General features: G+C 34.4%; 1 protein-coding gene across 1 annotated transcript; it reads right to left on the bottom strand.

Moving 5' to 3' along the window:
* Positions 1-2,366: 2,366 nt before the first annotated feature.
* Positions 2,367-19,641, bottom strand: LOC149421737 (uncharacterized). Its single transcript, XM_089634518.1, has 9 exons — positions 19,283-19,641; positions 18,812-19,015; positions 17,518-17,586; positions 15,396-15,578; positions 8,885-9,046; positions 7,041-7,181; positions 6,139-6,885; positions 5,695-6,059; positions 2,367-4,496 (listed from the first exon to the last, which is right to left on the bottom strand). The coding sequence occupies exons 1-9, from the start codon at positions 19,424-19,426 to the stop codon at positions 3,896-3,898; spliced, it is 2,616 nt and encodes an 871-aa protein (XP_089490644.1). The 5' UTR covers positions 19,427-19,641; the 3' UTR covers positions 2,367-3,895.
* Between the last annotated feature and the right edge of the window lie 1,155 nt (positions 19,642-20,796).

Here is a 20,796-nt window from a genome sequence, read left to right as displayed (position 1 = left end):
TTATCAAAAACTTACGTAAGTTGTAAATTTTACTTATGAGTGTAAAGCCAGCCCTACTTTACCTAATTTCGATAGCTGGAAAAATTTGTTATTTAATTTGGACAGATTTATAAACAAAAAAAGATAATGAATTCATGCACTCATAAATTAACAATGTTTAAAAAAAACAGGTTTGTTCAAGTTGACTTTGATGGCACATGTGGATTTGTGTCAATTTTGTTTTTCTATAAGGCAATCAAACTGTTAATTACATAAAATTTCGGAAATATTTCATTGCATTCACGTAAATATGAACTGAAAAATTCCAAATTTTACAAATTAAATCTTTTTTTTTTTTGATATTCATACGAATATGGTGAGGCCATCTTGGAAAAATTTTGAGGTTAAAATTTCAAATGTCAAAAAATTTTCAAGAATTAATATGAAGTGGTTTCCGCTGGAACTAACATTATGTGACAGAAATGTTATAATTTTTGAGCAACATTCATTTAATTTACATAATAAAACATAACATTTTGAGATTCAGAAGTTTAACTTGTGGAATGCAAAGCTCCCGAGCCCAATTACTACCTGTGACCCGCCATGCGCCGCCTGACACTATTTTCCTAACAACTTACTTGTTAATTGAAAAATTATATTTTTGCAAATTATCTTATCAGATAATGTGTTCATTTATTTATAAAACTAATGTAAATATATCCTATGTTATTTCCCCAGGATAGCTACTTATATTCAGAGAAAGATTTCTTCCTCTCTGGTGTTCTATAAAAAAAATATATAGAAATAATTTGAAAATAATCTTGAATTGTATTATATTTTTCAGTTAAATAAGCGTTTTTCACAACAAAAATTAGTCATAATGAGGCTTTCCTGTAAATAAATACAATACTATGACTTTCGAAAATCGGAATTATTACATTTGACACGGAATTTTACGAAGTGATTTTTTGCCAAGCGAATAAAATATATTTTAGTATGCTAGGAGCATTTTTTAAGGGTCAAAATATCATAAAATCTAGGGAAGTGCGGTGAGCCACAAGCATATCCACTACGGATGCACTAGCACACAACTGTGTCTGCTACGGATATCTTGGCATTCCAGGGGTTAATTACATAATACATATGTATATTACTATCAATATCCACATTAAATGGGATTCACCCAAATAATATTAGCATGAGTAAATATTTGTAACATTTTTAATTCAAATGAGTAATTGCATAAATTTTACTGTAATACATAAAGTGATAATAATATGAAGAAGAAAAATTAACAAGCGCAGAATAAAATATTTTCTGAGAAACATAATAATATTGCATAGTTAAAGCAAAAACATCCATTTGAAGAAATTTCAAATGATAGCATATAAAGATTTAAAAATTCAATAAGCGGAAGCACTTAATTATAAAATTTTAATAAAAAATAAGCCAAAAGTTAACATAATAATAAAGCTTTTTAAAAATAAATTAAATATTGGCTAAGAGCGGCATTATATAAAAATATATTCATAAATAACATCACAGGATTAATAAAGCAGTATAAGCAATGCAAAAGCAGGCTGCAGTCAAAATAACTCCTATTAAAATAAGTAAAGAAAAAAATTCAATAACAGCAAAAAATAACAAGTGATAGCAATAAGCTCAGCATAAACATTAAATAAATAGTTATTTATATTATTATCAATATAAGACTACTAAAATACTTGAATATTTCAAGTAAAATACTATTAATTTCATAGTTTTATAGGCTATGAAAAAGTAAGCACTAAAGCATAAGATAATTTTTAAAGCTTCATTCAAATGACTTAAATACATAATAAATTAGACTTCTAACTTGTAAAAGCAAAGATAATGACTTCTCTCTTACATTTTGTACTTTTTCATTGTAAATGTTAAAAAATAATATCAACAGTCAACATATAGGCTCAATAAAAACCATAAAAAATTAGGAGAAAAAAAAATATCCAATTTTCTTTGTCATCAACAATAATATACATAATAGCAAATATCAAGCAACAAAGCGAAGCCACACATTAAATATATCTGAAAGAGCTTACAATTATAAGGGTCAATAGACTACAACCTTAGCAGAATTAATATTCTGTGAACACAATAAGTTAACAATTCATCACAAACTATATCAACAGGAAGATTAATACAACATACCGATAAACACAATACGCAAGTTTCATTCCTGCTGATACAAAATATACGAATGAGGAAACATGTATAAAAACAAAATTGTACTAGTACTCTAAAACTATGCTTAAAATTATTAACTTACATACTTCAATCTTAAACGAGACAATGATTTGTACTTTGATAATTATTGGTAAACAGAGATAAGAAAGACAATCCCTTGAAAATCAGTTGTAAACATTTGAAACATACAAAAATAACAATCTTTCATTACTGAAACCTAATCATAAACAATTTAGTAAAATATCATTGTTTAACCGTTTGAGTGCCAAAAAAAATCATACAGTTGCTTGTAAAATGCCACCAAAAAAACATTATTTTTTATGAAACTATATATTTTTTAAAACCCCATAAATTCTTTGAATTTTCAAGGATTTCGATGATTTTTTCGGTGTTTTATTAAAGAATATTGGTTTAGAATCACGCGGAGGAGGATCCCGAAGTCCAGGCGATTCGAAAAAATGAGAATTTTACGTACCGACGTACGCGCGAATCAGAACACGACTGACACAATCGACGGAAATCGACGATCGGCAATCTTCGTTAAAACACGAATCGACGAAAGTCGACGATTGGCACTCAAACGGTTAATCAAAATCGGTCAGATCAGTTGAGTATTAAAGGTTTTTTTGACATACGTAGTAGTTAATAAAAACATCAATAGTTGTCAACGTAAATATATTCAATTCCTAATTAATATTTCATTCCTTGGTTTCATTATACATATAATTTGAAAGCTGAACAGATGCGTTTATGCAAAAGTTTTTCAATTCCAATGACAACAATAATACTGTCAACCACATGAAAATATAACAGGAAAAATATATCTGCAATTAAATACTAACATACATGTTCATAAATATGTATCAGTGATAATTGAGGGTAATGTTAAATGTGGTTTGTACATAATCATAACTGCAAATAGTTTAATTAAGTACAACAATCGAAGAAAAATAAAATAATGTCGGGAAATAATAGCTCTCCTAGCTCCTGGTTTTAATAACAGCATTAAATTTACTCAAAATAATAACTTACTAAATACATTTGGAATCATTTTCAGTGATAAAAAATAATAATCCATTTTAATAGATTACATACAATCCTGAACAAACTGCAGAATATACAAGGTGTCCGGAAACTCTTGGTATAAGTGGGGAAACTGGTGAAACTACGTCACATTTGGAGTCGATTTTGTGGTACCTATAACTTTTTTCGTTTAGATTTTTCGTTCTCGAGTAAATCGAATTCGAAGTTGGAATTTCTTGTGGTTAAATTCAAAATATTCGGTCAGTACGAGATTACTGTCAGCTATAGACCTGACTCTGAATGTTTTTTCATTCTTTACCCAACGAAAAAAATTGATAATATTTTTAAAATAATAAAAAAATTGAAATGCTCAGATCGAAACCAAAAATATTTTTGGTTTTTTTTCATATGATGTAGATTCCCCAGTTTCCCGCTTGTACTACGAGTTTACGGACATTATAGAATACCATTTATAGAAGACAGGTTAATTTGCATCCCAACAAAATAAGGTCAAATAATACATTATTAATTTCATTACATAAATTGAAAGTTTTGGAATGCTTAAATTGTATAGATAATAATATTATACAAGTGTAAATAATATAAAAAAATAAACAAATAATGATAGAAAAATTACATAATATCATGTAAAAATTCATAGAAATCAATTCTATTTCTCCGTCGTAGTTGGAACGATGAAAGAATTCTTTTTATCGGAATGTGTGGAATCTGACGAGCCACTGGAAAGCAAGGCCGTCAGAGTGGCGTGAGAAGCGCTCAGGTTACTCGAATTAGAGCTCGAAGTTCGGGTCGTGTTCATCTTCTGAGTTGGCGGAGTCAAGAAAGTTTTATTGACTCCCGCGCTGCCCAGAGTAAGAACTTTCTTCAGCATGGCTGAAGAGTTACAAGTATTGTCGATCATGGCTTTAGTCGTCGTTATGGACGCATCATCGTCCATTTTAGAAAGAGAGCTTTTAGAGGAATAAGTTATTCCAGAAACGCTCGGTAGAGTGGTGGATGACTTACCCACGGTCAGGGTGTTAGTATTTATGATCGTCGGTTTGGATAGTTCGCTTCTGGTGATATTCATTCCTCGGTTGATCATGTTGCGAGACACAATGGCATTGTGTAGGATGTTCCCTGAAGAAAAGTTCTTGGTGGCAATGTTTATGAAGTTGCTTGCATTAATTATGTTACCACCGATGGTGGGGCGAGTGCCAAATCCGATAATCGTGGATCCTGGAGTGATTGTCTTTGTTGTACTTGCCAAACTAAAATAAATTAAAAGTCGTGTTATTTACATATATCTGAATTTAAAGGGTCGGCCGCGACGGAAATCGGAGGCGAAATTTCAATTTACGCTGAAATATATCGTATTTTTACTAACTTTACTTCGAATATCCGAGTTAAAAAATACGGCGCGACGGAAATCGGCCGAAAAATTTTGATTCACGCCGAAATATAAATACATATTTTTACGAATTTACTTCAAATATCTGAACTTAAAAGGCCGGCCGCGACTATAAACTGCCGATAAATTTCGATTTAAGTGGAAATATATCATATTTTTACGAATTTACATCAAATATCGGAATTTAAAGGGTCGGCCGCGACGGAAATCGGCCACGCATTTTCGATTTACACGGAAATATATCGTATTTTTGCGAATTTATTTCGAATATCTGAATTTAAAGAGCTGGCCGTGACGGAATATGGCCGCGAATTCTCGTTTTACGCGGAAATGTATTGTATTTTTACGAATTTAAATTCGGATATTTGAAATAAAGGGCCGGCCGCGACGGAATATTACCGCGAAATCTAGATTTACGCGGAAATATATAGTATTTTTACGAATATCTCAATTTAAAGGGTAGGCCGCGACCGAAATCGGCAGCGAAATCGAGATTTACGCGTAAATATATATAGCATTTTTAGCATTATTATTTATAGCATTTTTACGAATTTATTGCGAATATCTGAATTTAAAGGGCCCGCCGCTACGGTAATCGGCCGCGAAAATAAAGAAATAATTGGTATTAATACGAATTTACAACTAAAATTCCACCCGGATTTGAAGAGGCGGCCGAGAAAATCCATTTTCGGCGTATTTTATTTTTTTTATTTTTCATAAAATTTCGTTTACGTGGGAATTCGTTAATTCGAAATTTGATTTTTGATGTCCTGTGGATTTCGAACTAACGAGGTTCTAGTGTACACATTATTTACTAGCCCATGAGAAATCACAGGCCTCCGCCAGGGTGTGTACCGATTTTGAGATGTTATTATTATACAAAAAGCATTTTCCAAACGCATTTGGATTTCACCCTTCAGGGTTGTTCTTAGCCACCAATTGAAATTGCAGAGATAGGAAAAGTGAATTGATATGTACTATTACCTTCTTTTATGTACATTTTTTAACAATTTAAAAAAGAAAAAAAAATATTTATAAGAATAATTGAATTAATTTACCTGTAAACAGTTCTTGTGGTTGGCTGCATGATATTCGGCTGCAATGTGATGGTGTTGGCATTGGAATGAGAGGGAGACATTTGAGAGATAACCTGAGCGTGAGAAACGGGAGAGTTTTGAGAGAACGTATTCAGGGCTTGAGTGAATGTGACAGGATTATTCGGGTGGGGAAAGGAAGAGGCAGAAGAAGTGATATGGGAAGCAGTGATGGACGGAGACTTCACCAAGGTGTTGGGCATAGATGCAGAAACGTAGGTGTGAACTATGTTGGATGCCATTGGACCAACTGCGATGCTGCCTACAAATGATGTGACTATACCGGGTCTTGAGACCGCATTCTCTTGAGATGTCTGGTTGTAGTTGATCTAAACAAGTCAAACAATAAAATCATTAAATTATAAAAGTATTATAGGAACAACAATTTGAATTAAATTATGTACTTACAGTATGAGTGCTAACTCCGGAAGAATTAGGTGAAGAAGTAAGTAAATTAGTTGTATCTCCTGGCATAAAGAGATCCCCTCCACCGCCACCATCAGATATTCTATCAAAACTCTTCTTGACATCGGCCTCAGAATCCACATAAGTGCAAAAGTCACTGCTGAGAAACTCAATATCGGCATCAATGAACTCGGTTGCGGCATTCAGTTCAACTTTTTCAGAATTATCGCCCTGATTTCCGCTGATACATTTCCAGTAGTTATTGTCCATGTTTGAAACTCCCGCCGAGACGATTGAGGTGAAGTTGCCGCATGGTTGAATAATCTGTTGACTATTGCCGTTATTGTCGTACTTGAAGGACCTATCCCCGCCATTCTCCATTTTTACAAGTTGGTTGTTTGATGTGAACGGAAACTGTTGATCCACAATATCCTCATTGTTTAGATTCTTGTAATGACCTCTGGGTTGGTCGTCTGTTTGTTCCATCTTAACGTTGATAGCATCCGAGGAATCTTCCGGTTCTTCCAGCTTGATTTGAGATTTAAGAATAGGGACATCAACAGGAGGAGGGGTGGGTGTCGGGGTGCTGGAAGTGTAGTCTTCGCTCATCTCTCCGCGACGACAGAGATAGGCCTGGATCTTCCTTAGCATGAAGGGTGGGGCCCGAAAGCCTGAGAGTTCATTCAAACGTAATGCGGGACTGTGTCGGTAATCTTCACTGCAGACTAACTCTTCAATGTCTTCCAAAACCTATAATAATAATAAAAATATGTTAGGTCCAGAGAATATTTCCTTTGAGTATGTACCTCCTTTAAATCATAAGCCATCTTAAATGACAAACTTTCCAAACTTTTGGTAGTATTTTTTGCAAGTGATGAGTTTGCAAGTGATGAAATTTCACAAACCATAATGTAAGTTCTCCCACCAGCCGGGGTGGTCATGTTCTGATTGGCAATCCACTCCTTGTCAGCCGAGTCAGCTGGATACCGTAGCAGTCCAGCGTGTTTGCTATACAGTCTTCCTCGGGACTGGCCCAGACCAAGAACCTGCAATGATTAAAAAACCAGTAATTAGTTGATCACCAATAATAACTTTTTTTTTTACTTGACACTCAATAATTTATACAATCTCTCAATAATAAAATAGTAACATATAAATAAGGATTGGGAATTAAAATAATGACGGTTTTTTCAGTACACTCCGGAAAGTTACGATTCCTATCGGGTTGTCAGGATTCCAACCCAATAGCAACTTGACGAAAGTGAATATCTCTTAAGCCAAGTGTAAACCCTCAGGCTAATTTGTTTGCTTTTGGTAACAGCTCATATGGTTTCATAGAAATCGTTGTATCTCCCTTATTTTCATGGTGTTGTTAGAAACAAAAAAACAACACGCTCTATATTAAAATATAGAAGTTAACCACAGAAGAATTAAAATGTACACCTCTATGAAATCCAAGGTTCAGACCGCCATTTGTAAAAAATAATTATGAAACTTAAAATTTTTTACTAATTATTTTTAAATAAAATGAAAAAAAGATAGGTGTCGTAATATTTGCATTGTAAAATGTGTATGTTTTTAGTTTTTATCAATAATTTTAGTTACAAAAAACCATTTTTTGTGTTTTTCGTTTGAATATTTAAAAAATTATGTTTATTTCTAATAAAAAATTTGAAAGCTTATATCTTCACCTCTTAAGACCAGTTTTTATTTTTTGAATACATTCAGAAATATTAATTTATTTGGATTTTATTGCACAGCGGAAATACTCCGACCTTCTGACCAATACCAGAGGTTTGAGGGTTTAAAAAGCAACAAAAATACCGGTCTTATACTTATTACTTATTATTACTTCGTAGCTAAGTTGTTATTTCTTGTACACCTGACAAAACGGTTAAAAACCCAATTGATGGGACACTCAGTCAGTCAAATGCATTATCAAGAAAAATCTCTCTTGGCAACCTCCTTTGCAGACTGGTAAGGTACTTGGTTCTAGGTCCAAAGCATAGTGAAGGAAAATAAAAAATATGATAGATGTGGTTTTCTTAACCTCTACATATCTGAAGGTAAAACTCATGTATAACCCAAAGAGGGGGTCACTAGAGTCCCCCATACATCGCAGAGCGATTGTTTCTTAATATTCCTCTTTCCCTTTCCAGTAACACTCACATATTAGTTACTATTATTCTTTTTAAACCTATCGTTTTAACCGGACATCATTTGCACAGCAGCCAATCATCAAATAATGCAAAACAACGAAAGAGATAAAAGTAAAAAAGTGCAAAACTGTATGTAACACAAATACTATTATTGTAGCCCTTTCGAGTAAAATACACTTTTTACGTCCGCACTCGCAGCTTGTCCGCGGTAAGGAACTTTTTACAAAGTAATGGGGATCCAAGGGAAGGGAAGAGATATTTCGAAGAAAATAAAAGTAACACAATATATTTTTTTAATTGCAGTACGAATACCAAATACTTAGATATCGCACAAAACTCTCATTTGGAGGTGTGTATTACCCCCATCAGGTGCAGTAAGGGAAAAAAAATAGAAAATATACAGTGTATTTGCTACGAGCTCCAATGATCACTATTCAATATTTACTCAATAAATAGCATAGCAGTCCCGAGACCCAAGGAAGACACAGCATGATCAAGTGAATCCATACTTTAGTCGGGTCATGTAAAGAATCAAAAAAACAGAAGATAATGTATGAGTTATTAGTTATCTAGTAAATAGTATGTATTACCTTGTTAGCGACAGAGCCCATGATGAAGAGCGTGTCCGGGTTGAGCCTGGCGGGGTCCCACTTGTGCGCCGGACACATAGCCCCCTCCGTCCGCCTCTTCCTCCGTGTCGCCGTGCCCACGTCCGAATCAGTGTCTGACTCTTTGCGCTTCCAAGACGGGCTCTGTGAACGCAATGAATTCATTCAAAAATTGTATTCCAGTAATTCTGTGAACAGTAGAACTTACATTCTAAAAAGGATATTTCTAATTTTCTTTTATTCAATAAAACAAAATCAAAATTTCTAAGTAGGTACTAAAATACCTACCTACTAATTTATAAACCATATATTTTAATACGGAATTATACAATTTGTCCGAAGAAACATCACTATTTCAATGACAATTCTTTTTTCAAACATTCTTCAGGTATGTATGTACCATAATTTTGAAAAATGCGAAGAAGAAAGTAAACACGACGATTTCATTAGAAAAAATAAATTGTACAGAACCATAGTCAAAGTTAGCCAACTATTTAAAGTATGGATGGCTTGAATAATAAAACGGATGCAGCAGATTTTCGAAAACAGAAACCAAACACAACCAATTTACACAAATTTGACAGATGAAATGCCAAATGGTCAAGCTAAAACAGGACTTTGCTGCGCTCAGACAAATACATAAATTATACATAGGTTGCATTTAATTATAAACCCTCGTAATAACAAGGTTCTAACAGACTAAGCATTGCTATGCAATAATAAGACTACTTTAGAACAGTGGCGGCTAGCCGTAAGGGGCGGAGGAGCAACGCACTCTCTGAATTTCTGGCAATCTAAAAATTCCCGAGCGCATAATAATATACAAAATTTTGATTCGCCTAATCATAAATAAACCAGCAAAACTCGATTCGCTTATAACATGACAAGTAGATACAGATAGATGTCTATGCGATGCCTGCTAAACAAAAGCAGAGCGTTTTGTACCTATATTCAGAGCAGTGGTTCGTTTCGCGTATCGCTCAAAGAATTTACGAGAATGTTCCGATATATAGAAAACAGAACGCGACTTAGACATGTTTTTCTATGCCCAAAACTAAATACGTCTTTTGCACAACATCATTATACTTACCAGGGAAGAACCTTTTTCAATCGTCTACCAGAAGAAATCAGAAGCATTAATGATAAAACCCAAATACTGCTCTCTGTAAAGAGACACTTTAAAAATATTCTGAAAAAAAAAACTACTGTCACTTAATTAATCTCACAAATATCCTTAGTTTTCCATAACTTCCTTTCTTTTTTTAAATTTATTATATTCATATATTATCCTTCACTATTATCAAAAAAAAATACTACAGCAAACATACATTTATGTACAATGAACTATTTAAGTACTAACTAACAACAACATTTATGTACACCCCCCTTCCATACACAAGCAAATGCTTTCAATGGAAGAGTAGTAAAAACACCCAAGATGTAAAATGAATTATGTACCATGTAAACATATTATTAAAAATGAAAAATAATTACAAAAAAAAAAAAATATATATATATAGTTATCAGGTCAAAATTGTCTTTTAGATAGGTGCAAAATTATTAACCCAGGGAGGACAGCGTTCGAAATTTTTCCACCACACCAAAAGGAACGGTTTGTCAGTAGCGTTTTTACTGAGACATGTTTGTGTAATATTTTTGACAACATTGTGTCTCTATTTTAACATCTACTCTTTTCGTTCAATGTTTCGCTCAAAACCAACACACAATGCAGACAAGCTGTGACAGGTCAATATGTCATTGGAATTCGTTTTTTGGAAGCGACAGGAAGAATTAAACATGAATTCTATTATTAACGTTGATTTAAAAAAAAAACAATGCACTGAACCAGGCCCATTTACAGGAGTGCAAGTCAAAACAAAAATCTGAAACTGGTTTTTGAAAGGAGTTTTATATTTATAGCTGACGTTTACCGGGCGTTGCTGGGGTTTATCCTTAGGAGATAGATATGTACCACAATAGACTTTTCTGTAGACCTTTTTAAGATATACAATTTCCTAGTACATTTTTAAGGTATCTCATAAGGTTTAGCCAGCGTTAGCAATGTAAGAAAGACACAGATAGCGACTTTATTTTATACTATTTAGTTAGAGAAGATATAATGCAGATTTGTTGTGCGGATGAGATAAACAGAACACTTTTTGTTTTTGTTTTCCGCGCTTAGTGAGGTGGGGATTCAAAATAATGAAGACTACAAAATCGGTGATTTGTAAAGAAGTGTGTGATATTGTATTATCTCAAGTATATTCAGGATTTCAGCTCACAGATCACGTATCAGCAGCTAAGTTACGCTATTGTGATAAGTTTCCTGAATATAGAACAAATTTTTGTAAACAGGCATTTTTTTTTTAATGTTTAAATTAAGGAATAAACTGTTTTCAAATGCCGATGGGTCAATATCTATTTTATAACTGTTTTTGGATGATTTTCGAGTACATTAAATTGTGTACAATCCTTGTGACATCGGCAGAAACTCATTGCTTTGTAAGAACGCCTTCGATTGAAATTTTCAATAGTTTTGATGTACCAAATGTACAACAAATATATGCTAAAAATATATTATTGAAACTATTCAAAAAAGCTGAATCCTCTACAATACCGCGTATTCATCAAACAAGGTCAAATCATAATAATATAAAAAATATTCCAGGTGATAAAACCACATTTGAGCAAAAAAATAATATATATTTTGCGACGAAATTCCACAATACCTTTCCCCCTGATATGAAGCAAATAGCAAATAGAATGACTACAAATCAAGAATAAAAATCTGGCTGAAAGAGATTAATGAAAAAAACTCTTAACAAAACATTAAAAACGACATAGAAAACTAATTAAACAGAAATGAATAACTTCGGTCCGCCTCAGCACAGGTCACTCTAGTGAGGAGGATTAAGAAATACAACTATACATATATTTAACATCATGTTTTGTATGCACAATGTTTAAATAGTCGCTATAATAAAAAATAAAAATGTGCTGAGCATTGAAACACACCTAATTCAATATATATACCGGACTGCAACTCCAGGGTCACCGACGTCTTTGCCAGTTAGAGACAATGGAGGATCAACCTAATCTACAAATAGGTAGGATTTTTTCATAATTAAATTTATTTTTATTACAGTACGTACGTATGTCCAAGATTTTTAGTGCACCACCATAGACATATGAATATTAGTAGACCTGCCCTAAATGATTAAAAGCGTATTATTCCCCACTCCCCATACCGGTTCCATTGGAGCCGGCTGTTCTCGCGTATGGCTTCCCGTGAATCTTGAGAATGTGACGTCATCATTCTTGTTCGAACTAGCGTCGAGCTATGGTCGAGGCATTTTACGAAATAAGACGGCAAAATGGTGGCTTAGCTATGAAAACTTGTAAAAATAGATGTGAAAAAGAGAATAAACCCAATTGTCGTATTACATTCCATATATAAGCATTATTTTACTTTATTTTAAGCATATTCACATCGTATAATATGGATCAGTTGTAGAAACATATACTATCACATCGAGATACGTCTGGACGCGAAACACAAAGCTGGTTGGTTGCTGGGAACTAAATTATGAACACTTATAAAAGTGTCTTAACTAAATACGTAAACAAAATATTCGACTCTGAAAATAGAAGAAATTTTTTTTTGCCGAATTTGGACTTCGCAAATTTGTTCATAACGTGGCGAGTAATTTGCGCTCCCATGTAAAAATGTCTATTCATTCAAAAGCAGATTTTACTTTTAAGAACTAAATGGTGATATTACGAGGCGTATCCAGAAAGTAAGTGTACTGAATTTTTGTAGGTTACAAATCTTTTTATTGAAACAAAAAAATTACATGATTACCGTAGTACATATGTAAGCTATTTTTAGACATAGTCGCCATTCCTCTCAATGCAGGTGGTGAAGCGAGGTATCAATTTTTGATGCCTTCCTCGAAGAAGTTTCCCGCCAACCCCTTGGTCCACTTCTCCACCTCCTCCTTTACCTCCTCGTCGGTTGAAAACCTTTTTCCACCCATGTACAGCTTCAGGGAGGTAAAGAGATAATAATCTGAAGGTGCTAGGTTAAGGGAATGCGCGGGGTGGTTCAGGATATCCCATTTAAACGAAGCAAGCAGTTCCTTCGTGGCGTTGGCCGTGTGTGGTCTGGCATTGTCGTGCAGCAGGCTGACTCCCTTTGTCAGCATGCCTCTCCTCTTGTTATGAATCGCCTTCCGCAATTTTTTTAGGGTCTCACAGTATCTTGCAGAGTTGATGGTCTCCACTTGAGGCAGATATTCAATCAAAATTATGCCTTGACAGTCCCAAAACACGGATGCCACGATTTTCTTGGCTGAAATTGTGGTTTTGAACTTTTTGGTGGAGGGTGAAGAGGTGAGAACCGTTTTAAACTCGTGATACCACTTGTACACACTCGTACAATAAGGAAGTTGAGTGAAAAATATTTTGACTTATAAAAAATATGTTCATGTAGATCAAAAAATATCGATTCTAAATATATAAATATATTTCTATATTATTATTCTTAGAATTAGTTAAACGTTCTTGAAAAAGCATTCAATAGCAATATACTGTATACGCTCCACGATTGGTCGAAAGAATTCTGTCGTCACATGTGTCGTGACTTGTACGTACAACGGAACACCTATGGTGCATCTCTTTCTATTACATGAGAGATGATCGATTTAGATGAGAGAGGTGTATAGGCCAAAGGTTTATTTGGGTTTGTCAAATATATGTACGTATTTGTTATTATTATTATATGAAATGGATTTCTAAAGATACATATTCGTATAGTGCTTTATAATAATATGTTGTTTATTGCATAACTTAGATGTTTTTATTATTATACATGTCACATGGCATGTGATACACTTCAGGCCGCCGGCCGCTCAGAAAAGTCTCACAGTGAACTGGGCTGTAAACCGTTATTTTACTTTTGGTCTTTACTTTTCTGCGCGGTGGTCCTGAATTCGCGCGGGGAACGTCAACAAGTAACGACGGCGATACCGTATAAGTACCGTATCGGGCGTGAAAAGCAAATATTCTAACTTAAAATATTAATTTAACTATGAAATCTTAATCAATTTTCTTTTTTTTTTAATAACATCAATTATAATAGACGGTTAACATTGGTAAAAAAATTACTGGAATTCCTTGTTGAAGAATTAAATTTTTTTCCATACATAATGCTTAAGCGACGTGGTTTTCACAGTTCTAATGACGTCACACTACACCCCGCCTGTTACCGCTCGGATTCCGCTCGTTTTGGCGGGCTTAATAAAATTTAAACTTTGAGAATTAATTTAACTATGAAAACAAACTTTAAAAAAAAAAAAAAAAATACCAGTATTTAAGTTTGAATGCGAACATTGATAAAAAAAAATAAAAAAAATGGACTCAACTTCCTTATTCATAGCTTTATCACCATATGCAGTTTTAACCTCATTATAAACCTCAAACGGAGGTTTTTCCTTCTAAACGAGATAACGGATGACGCTGCGTATTTCGCATTTGGCGGGAGATTGGATCGACATTTTTCACGAAACGTGTTGTCGCGTTGACACTTCTCAACGTACTGACCTTGAACAGGTCTCGTTGCGGAGGGGAAGAGTCAGGCTACACGTAAGTGTAGCCAACATATCGAAAATAAAATTCATTCGGTCGTGAGAGCCTCAGTACACTTACTTTCTGGATATGCCTCGTATAATGCGAGATGCCTATATACTGTCAGATTGATTTATTGACGAATCACAGTCAGCTTTACCCCCTTCGTTCTTCAACAGTTGATTTTACCCCTCACCTTTAATTTCTAGTCTATATATTCATATGTCTGTGTGCACCACCCATTTTTGTGAGCATTAGCCGCTACTGCTTTAGAGACCCCTTGGAATAATAAGGCTCCTGACACAGCATTGTTATGAGATGAAATAGCTACTTTAGAGTTCTATATCGCATAACACTGCCAGGTGGAACCATGTTATTCCAAGGGGTAGTCATACTAAGTTACCTTCTTATAGACAAGATTTGTGAAGCACACACATGATGATATTGAAAATAATCAAATCAAATAATATTAAGTATTAGAAAAATAGAGAAAATAAAAATAAAGTGTGCGAAAGGGAATAGGAACTCGGAACCTTGCACTATCCAGGTATACACTCTATCAACTGAACTATTGCACTAATCTTCAGAACATCATATTTCTCTAATACATATATTTTAGAAACTATTAATACTGTGTCAACTTTTTCCACAAATAGTGTTAAAACCAAACTTAATATCTTCTTCCCTGACACCATTTGTCGGGGAAACAACCAACATTAATTATTGGAAACATCTTGAATTACCACCTAAATAATTTACAAAACAACAATTCGGTTTTGTCATAGAACCCTTTAGCACTGTGTATTGTTAGTGATTAGAATCAAAGCAATAATAATCAACATGCATTAATATCTGTGGCTGAACTCACGCTGCTAGGCCTGCCGAACCTCGAGTCAGCCCCGTTGCTAGACTCTGAGTCGCTCAGCTCCGAGGGGGAGGGAGCGTGGTGTGGGGCGCGCGGGGGCTGCGAGGGAGGGTGGGTAGAAGACCGCGGGGGTGCTGCATACAGGCAGCGCGCCCCGTCCAGCATGGCGCGGCAGACTGCACGCACCTGGAATGAAAGGACAATATTGATTTTTAAAGTTATGAAATTGACAATATATGTAATATTTTCCACAAGTATTGCATTTTCTTTAATCCTTTAGTCTTTTAAATATTACCTCAAAAGCTTTCTGAAATTCTTCGAGAAATTCCACCACCGTTTGGGGTTTATATGTAAACCCGTTGTTTACGTTTTAATTTCTCGAAGAATTTCAGTAAGCTTTCAAGGTAATTTAAACATAAATACTATATATTTCTTATTTTTTACGTTGACATAAAAACAAGTACCATTTTGGAAATTGGATAAAATAATCTTTCAGATGTTTGTATTTATAATAATCATAGATACTTCAAAATGGTAAATTTCAATATCAAACCTAAAAAACTGAAACATTTTGACTTGAAACGTCAATAAGGAAGTTGAGTCCATTTTTTTTATTTTTTTTTTATCAATGTTCGCATTCAAACTTAAATACGAGTTTTTTTTTTTTTTTTTTTAAAGTTTGTTTTCATAGTTAAATTAATTCTCAAAGTTTGAATTTTATTAAGCCCGCCAAAACGAGCGGAATCCGAGCGGTAATAGGCGGGGTGTGGTGTGACGTCATTCAAACTGTAAGAACCACGTCGCTAAAAAATTTTGTATGGAAAAAAATTTAATTCTTCAACAAGGAATTCCAGTAATTTTTTTAACAATGTTAACTGTCTATTAGAATTGATGTTATTTAAAAAAAAAAGAAAATTGATTAAGATTTCATAGTTAAATTAATATTTTAAGTTAGAATATTTGCTTTTCCCGCCCGGTACGGTATTTGTTGACGTGCCCCGCGCGAATTCAGGACCACCGCGCAGAAAAGTAAAGACCAAAAGTAAAATAACGGTTTACAGCCCAGTTCACTGTGAAACTTTTCTGGGCGGCCGGCGGCCTGAAGTGTATCACATGTTATGCGACATGTATAATAATAAAAACTTCTAAGTTATGCAATAAACAACATATTATTATAAAGCACTATACGAATATGTATCTTTAGAAATCCATTTCATATAATAATAACAACAAATACGTACATATATTTGACAACCCCAAATAAACGTTTGGCCTATACACCTCTCTCATCTAAACCGACCATCTCTCATGTAATAGAAAGAGATGCACCATAGGTGATCCGTTGTACGTACGAGTCACGACACATGTGACGTCAGAATTCTTTCGACCAATCGTGGAGCGTATATATTCTATTGCTATTGAATGCTTTTTCAAGAACGTTTAACTAATTCTAAGAATAATAATATAGAAATATATTTATATATTTAGAATCGATATTTTTGATCTAAATGAAAATATTTTTTATAAGTCAAAATATTTTTCACTCAACTTCCTTATTGTCAGGGGGTCAACTGTCGGGGATCATCGCAAACTTCATAGTAGCAAGATTTTTATGCAATCTGTGATGACAATCCTAATGCCTGATGGAATTTACTATTTTTGTCGCTTTCTCACACAGGGTTCACGATGAGACTACAGATAAAATGATAGTTTGTGTGGTTTGAGTGACAATATTTCAGCTCTACAAATTTATCTGTGCAGGTGGTCAAAAATGGATTTAACAAATTAATGAAGAATTTTTTATTACATTACCAATGAGGAAGTACAACAGAAATAATTCTTTGGGGGATCAGGGATCAAGTGTCCGAGGGATCTACTCTCCATGCGATCAACTGTCCGGGGGGTCAACTATCTGGGAGATCAATTGTTGGGGGAACAACTGTTGGGGTGGGCCAACTGCCAGGGGATCAAGAGTCAGGTCACAGAAGTTTGCCCACCTCTAGTATAAATCTTTGCATTGATGAAATTATATAATGAAAAAATTACAAACCTGGTCTTCTCGTACAGATTCTTCCCCTAAGGTTTGATCGAATGTTGTTCACAACAGGTACAAAAAATTACAAACCTGGTCTTCTCCTACTGATTCTTCCCCAAGGTTTGATCGAATGTTGTTCACAGCAGGTACAAAAAATTTCTGAAAATAATAGAATAATTATTATTCACCGACATTACACAAAAATATTTCTTGTAATGACAATCATCATCATATTATGTATTACCTGTTATTGTCTCACAAAATTAAGACAAAATGTAGCAAGTAAGAACTTTCTCATCAGACACGAGGGCATTTTGGCACTTCATGCTATTTGGTTAGAGATAGCACAGGGCCTTATGTGACTCACGTCAGCTTGGCACTAAAACCACTTGGTAATCAAGCATTTGTTATTCATAGGATAATTAGATTGTAAAAACGAGAAGTTATAAACTAGTTAAATTCTAAAGTATCTGAGTATGTAAGCGATTATACAAAACTACAATATAAATAAAAACAAAAAATAACCAATAGAATATTGAGAACAGTGAAAATAGTAAAAACGAGTAGGTACCTGTCTATAATTTTGGCATCATGCGATAGATTCAGCCAGTTTGAATTTACATGTTTTCAAGGTGCAGTTGAAAATGTGTACATCTGGTAGGGTGTAGATATCCCATTAATGAATTTTGCGCAGACTCATATTTACAATGTGGAATACTGAATAAAATCATTATCTGGTGTGGCATTCAGGGATACAAAATGCAATCCTTTCTAACAGATATGATGAATCAACAAGACAGTTCATAATTTAGTATAAAAATAATGCATCAGCGATTTTTGTACGTTTATATAGAGCAATGGGATTAAATTGATGATTACTAAAATGATGGGAGTTTTGTAAATTTTTTTTTGATTTTTTGAATACGATCAATGTAGGGTTGTTGTTTTCGTATTATTTACTACAAATATCTTATTTGTATGATTCAAAATAAAGTGCTAGTTCAAAATAAAGCCTCAAGTTCATGCAAATTGAACTGTAAACTTGACTGTGTGTGCCCATTTAACAGTTAACAAACAAGCATCTAGCGAGATGGTACACACGTTGAGAAATGTTTGAATGATCGTAAATCTATCGAACATGAACGAGCGTGGGTACTTAGCATAAGGCTTTAAGTTGTCACCAACCATGTGATTATCATGTATTGTGCACACCATGTTTCAATACCAATCAGAATTTTGAAAAATGCTTTATATTAGTTAGAGCTTTAATGCATTGATGCGAACAGTAAGCATTACATAATGATTTTTATCTCTGTATTAAATTAATTCAGTCGGTCAGGTTCAACAGGCCATAATTACAACCAAACTAATATAAAATACTAGCCTCCAGATACTTCTTGATGACCTGGTCAATCTCCTTGGTAACGGCGGACTGTATGTTCTGGCGCAGAATGTCCAGTGACTTGTTGGCGCTGGCCCTGAACTCAGCCGGGGGCCTCCCGCTGGTCTGAACCATTCCCGGAATGTTGTAGCGTCGGTGCATCGCTGCCAGTGTGTTCAACGCCACTTGTCTGTTGATGACATGCCGCTGGAAACATTATTACACAACATTCACCACATTATATGTACCTACACAGATTTTTTTCTAAACTGACAATGTGTTCCTCTTCAAGCTGCCTTGTAACTTTAGTTTGCGAGTTTCGAAAAACTCTAGTTGTTATGATTATTCTTGATGGACAAAGGTCTTCCAAGTCCAAAATACGTGTGTAAAATATTATGCAAACTAGCAAATGCGTGTCTGAGTGAGGAATAAGAAATATAATAAATAAAAAATAGTAAGGATGGGCGCAATTACATTAGGCATACTGTTAGACGTTTGTGAATTCGACACGCCTCTGTTTGAGGGGGGCAATTGCCACGAACCACTGGAGTCTTCTGAAGATGAGTTCTGTAACAGTACATCCGGATCTGAATTCTTCCAGCTCCGTTGAATAACCATGGTCCTTATGATGACGAAAGAAACGTAATCTTTCCAATTTGTTTACCAGCTGATCAGTGTTCAGTGACAAACAGATAACTCTCTTATGAAGCACAAATAGCGCGTCTGCGCAAACTCTCCGATATCTATCACCATATTGTTGATTAAATATTTAAAAACTACAACAACTCTATCTTATTTTCATAATGTTAAATATTACAATCTTTTCGATAATCTATCCCCCTTTCAAACGGATTTCTTGTTGTCGCTTTTTTATATTTTCTGTGGTTTTCAGAGTTGCCATTAGGAAATATTTTTGACCAACTAATTTAACTAGCTCGAATCACCATCTTTTGAAAAAATATTAAATTATAATATTCGGGTTTTTAATTAATCTTAAAACAAGCGCATATTAACCTTTGTAAAGTTCAATGGTTCATATTTTGGGATAAATAATAGAAGAAAATAAACTCACCTTACAATTTTAACATCAATAACAATAAAAAATCTATTTTAGTTTTAATGAAATAATTATTAAAAGGCATGTTATACCGAAATTCGTAGAAAATATACCCCAATTTTTGAAAATATTTGAAACTCTAAGGAATTTAGATAATACAGATAAAAAAATTTAACGAAGTTTTGGAATTCCGGGGTCAAACTGAAATTTCTCCAGCTACCCCCCTACAATATTATATAACTCAAATCTACTTTTTATTTTCGTGGTATGTCATAGCTGGTAGTATCACTCGCACGAGTTTAATGTGCGCTTAATAAATCAAAACCAAATTTTCCTGTAAAATCGTTGAAGATTTGTAAGTAAGTACATAAATATTTACCTACTTAATTATAAACCTTATATTTTATGTAACATTTTCATTTTTAAAAACAAAACAACAACCAGGCTTGCCATACCTACTGAAAATTAGGTAGATCTACCGATTTCGGCAAAAACTACCGAGAAAAACTATCGAGATGGTTCGTGCCTGGGGTAAGGCCAACTTGGTCAGTTTCAACGTCTCAAAAACCCAAGCGTGTCTGATTTCGGCAAAGAGGGAGATCAATGACTGTCTGGTGCAATTTGATGGGAGCACTCTCCCCAATAAAGACTCCATTGAAATGCTTGGAGTTACTATATCAGACCAGCTCAAGTATCGGGGATCCATAGAAGCCCGAGTAAATCAGGCCTCCAAGAAGTTGGGCGTCTTGTACAGGGCTAGGAGATTCTTCGATAGTGACCAGCTGCTGACCCTGTACAAGTCTCAAGTCCGCCCAAATACTGAATTTGGGAGCCACCTTTGGGCTGGTGCCCCAAAATACTTAATAAACCTGCTTGAATCTGTGCAAAGGAGAGCGATCCGTCTGATTGACAATCCGTTGTTAACAGACCG

The sequence above is a fragment of the Hesperophylax consimilis genome, chromosome 8 (assembly GCF_061612785.1).
Source record: "Hesperophylax consimilis isolate HC1 chromosome 8, BYU_Hcon_1.0, whole genome shotgun sequence".
NCBI classification, from domain to species: domain Eukaryota; kingdom Metazoa; phylum Arthropoda; class Insecta; order Trichoptera; family Limnephilidae; genus Hesperophylax; species Hesperophylax consimilis.
This window is presented reverse-complemented; position numbering and strand designations above follow the sequence as displayed.

Excerpts from the sequence above, each read along its gene's own strand:
- LOC149421737 (XM_089634518.1), bottom strand. The coding sequence starts at position 19,426 with ATGGTTATTCAACGGAGCTGGAAGAATTCAGATCCGGATGTACTGTTA. Across the intron at positions 19,016-19,282 it reads CGTCTAACAGTATGCCTAAT|CGGCATGTCATCAACAGACA; the intron begins GTAATTGCGCCC and ends TAATGTTTCCAG. Across the intron at positions 6,060-6,138 it reads CCGGAGTTAGCACTCATACT|ATCAACTACAACCAGACATC; the intron begins GTAAGTACATAA and ends TGACTTGTTTAG.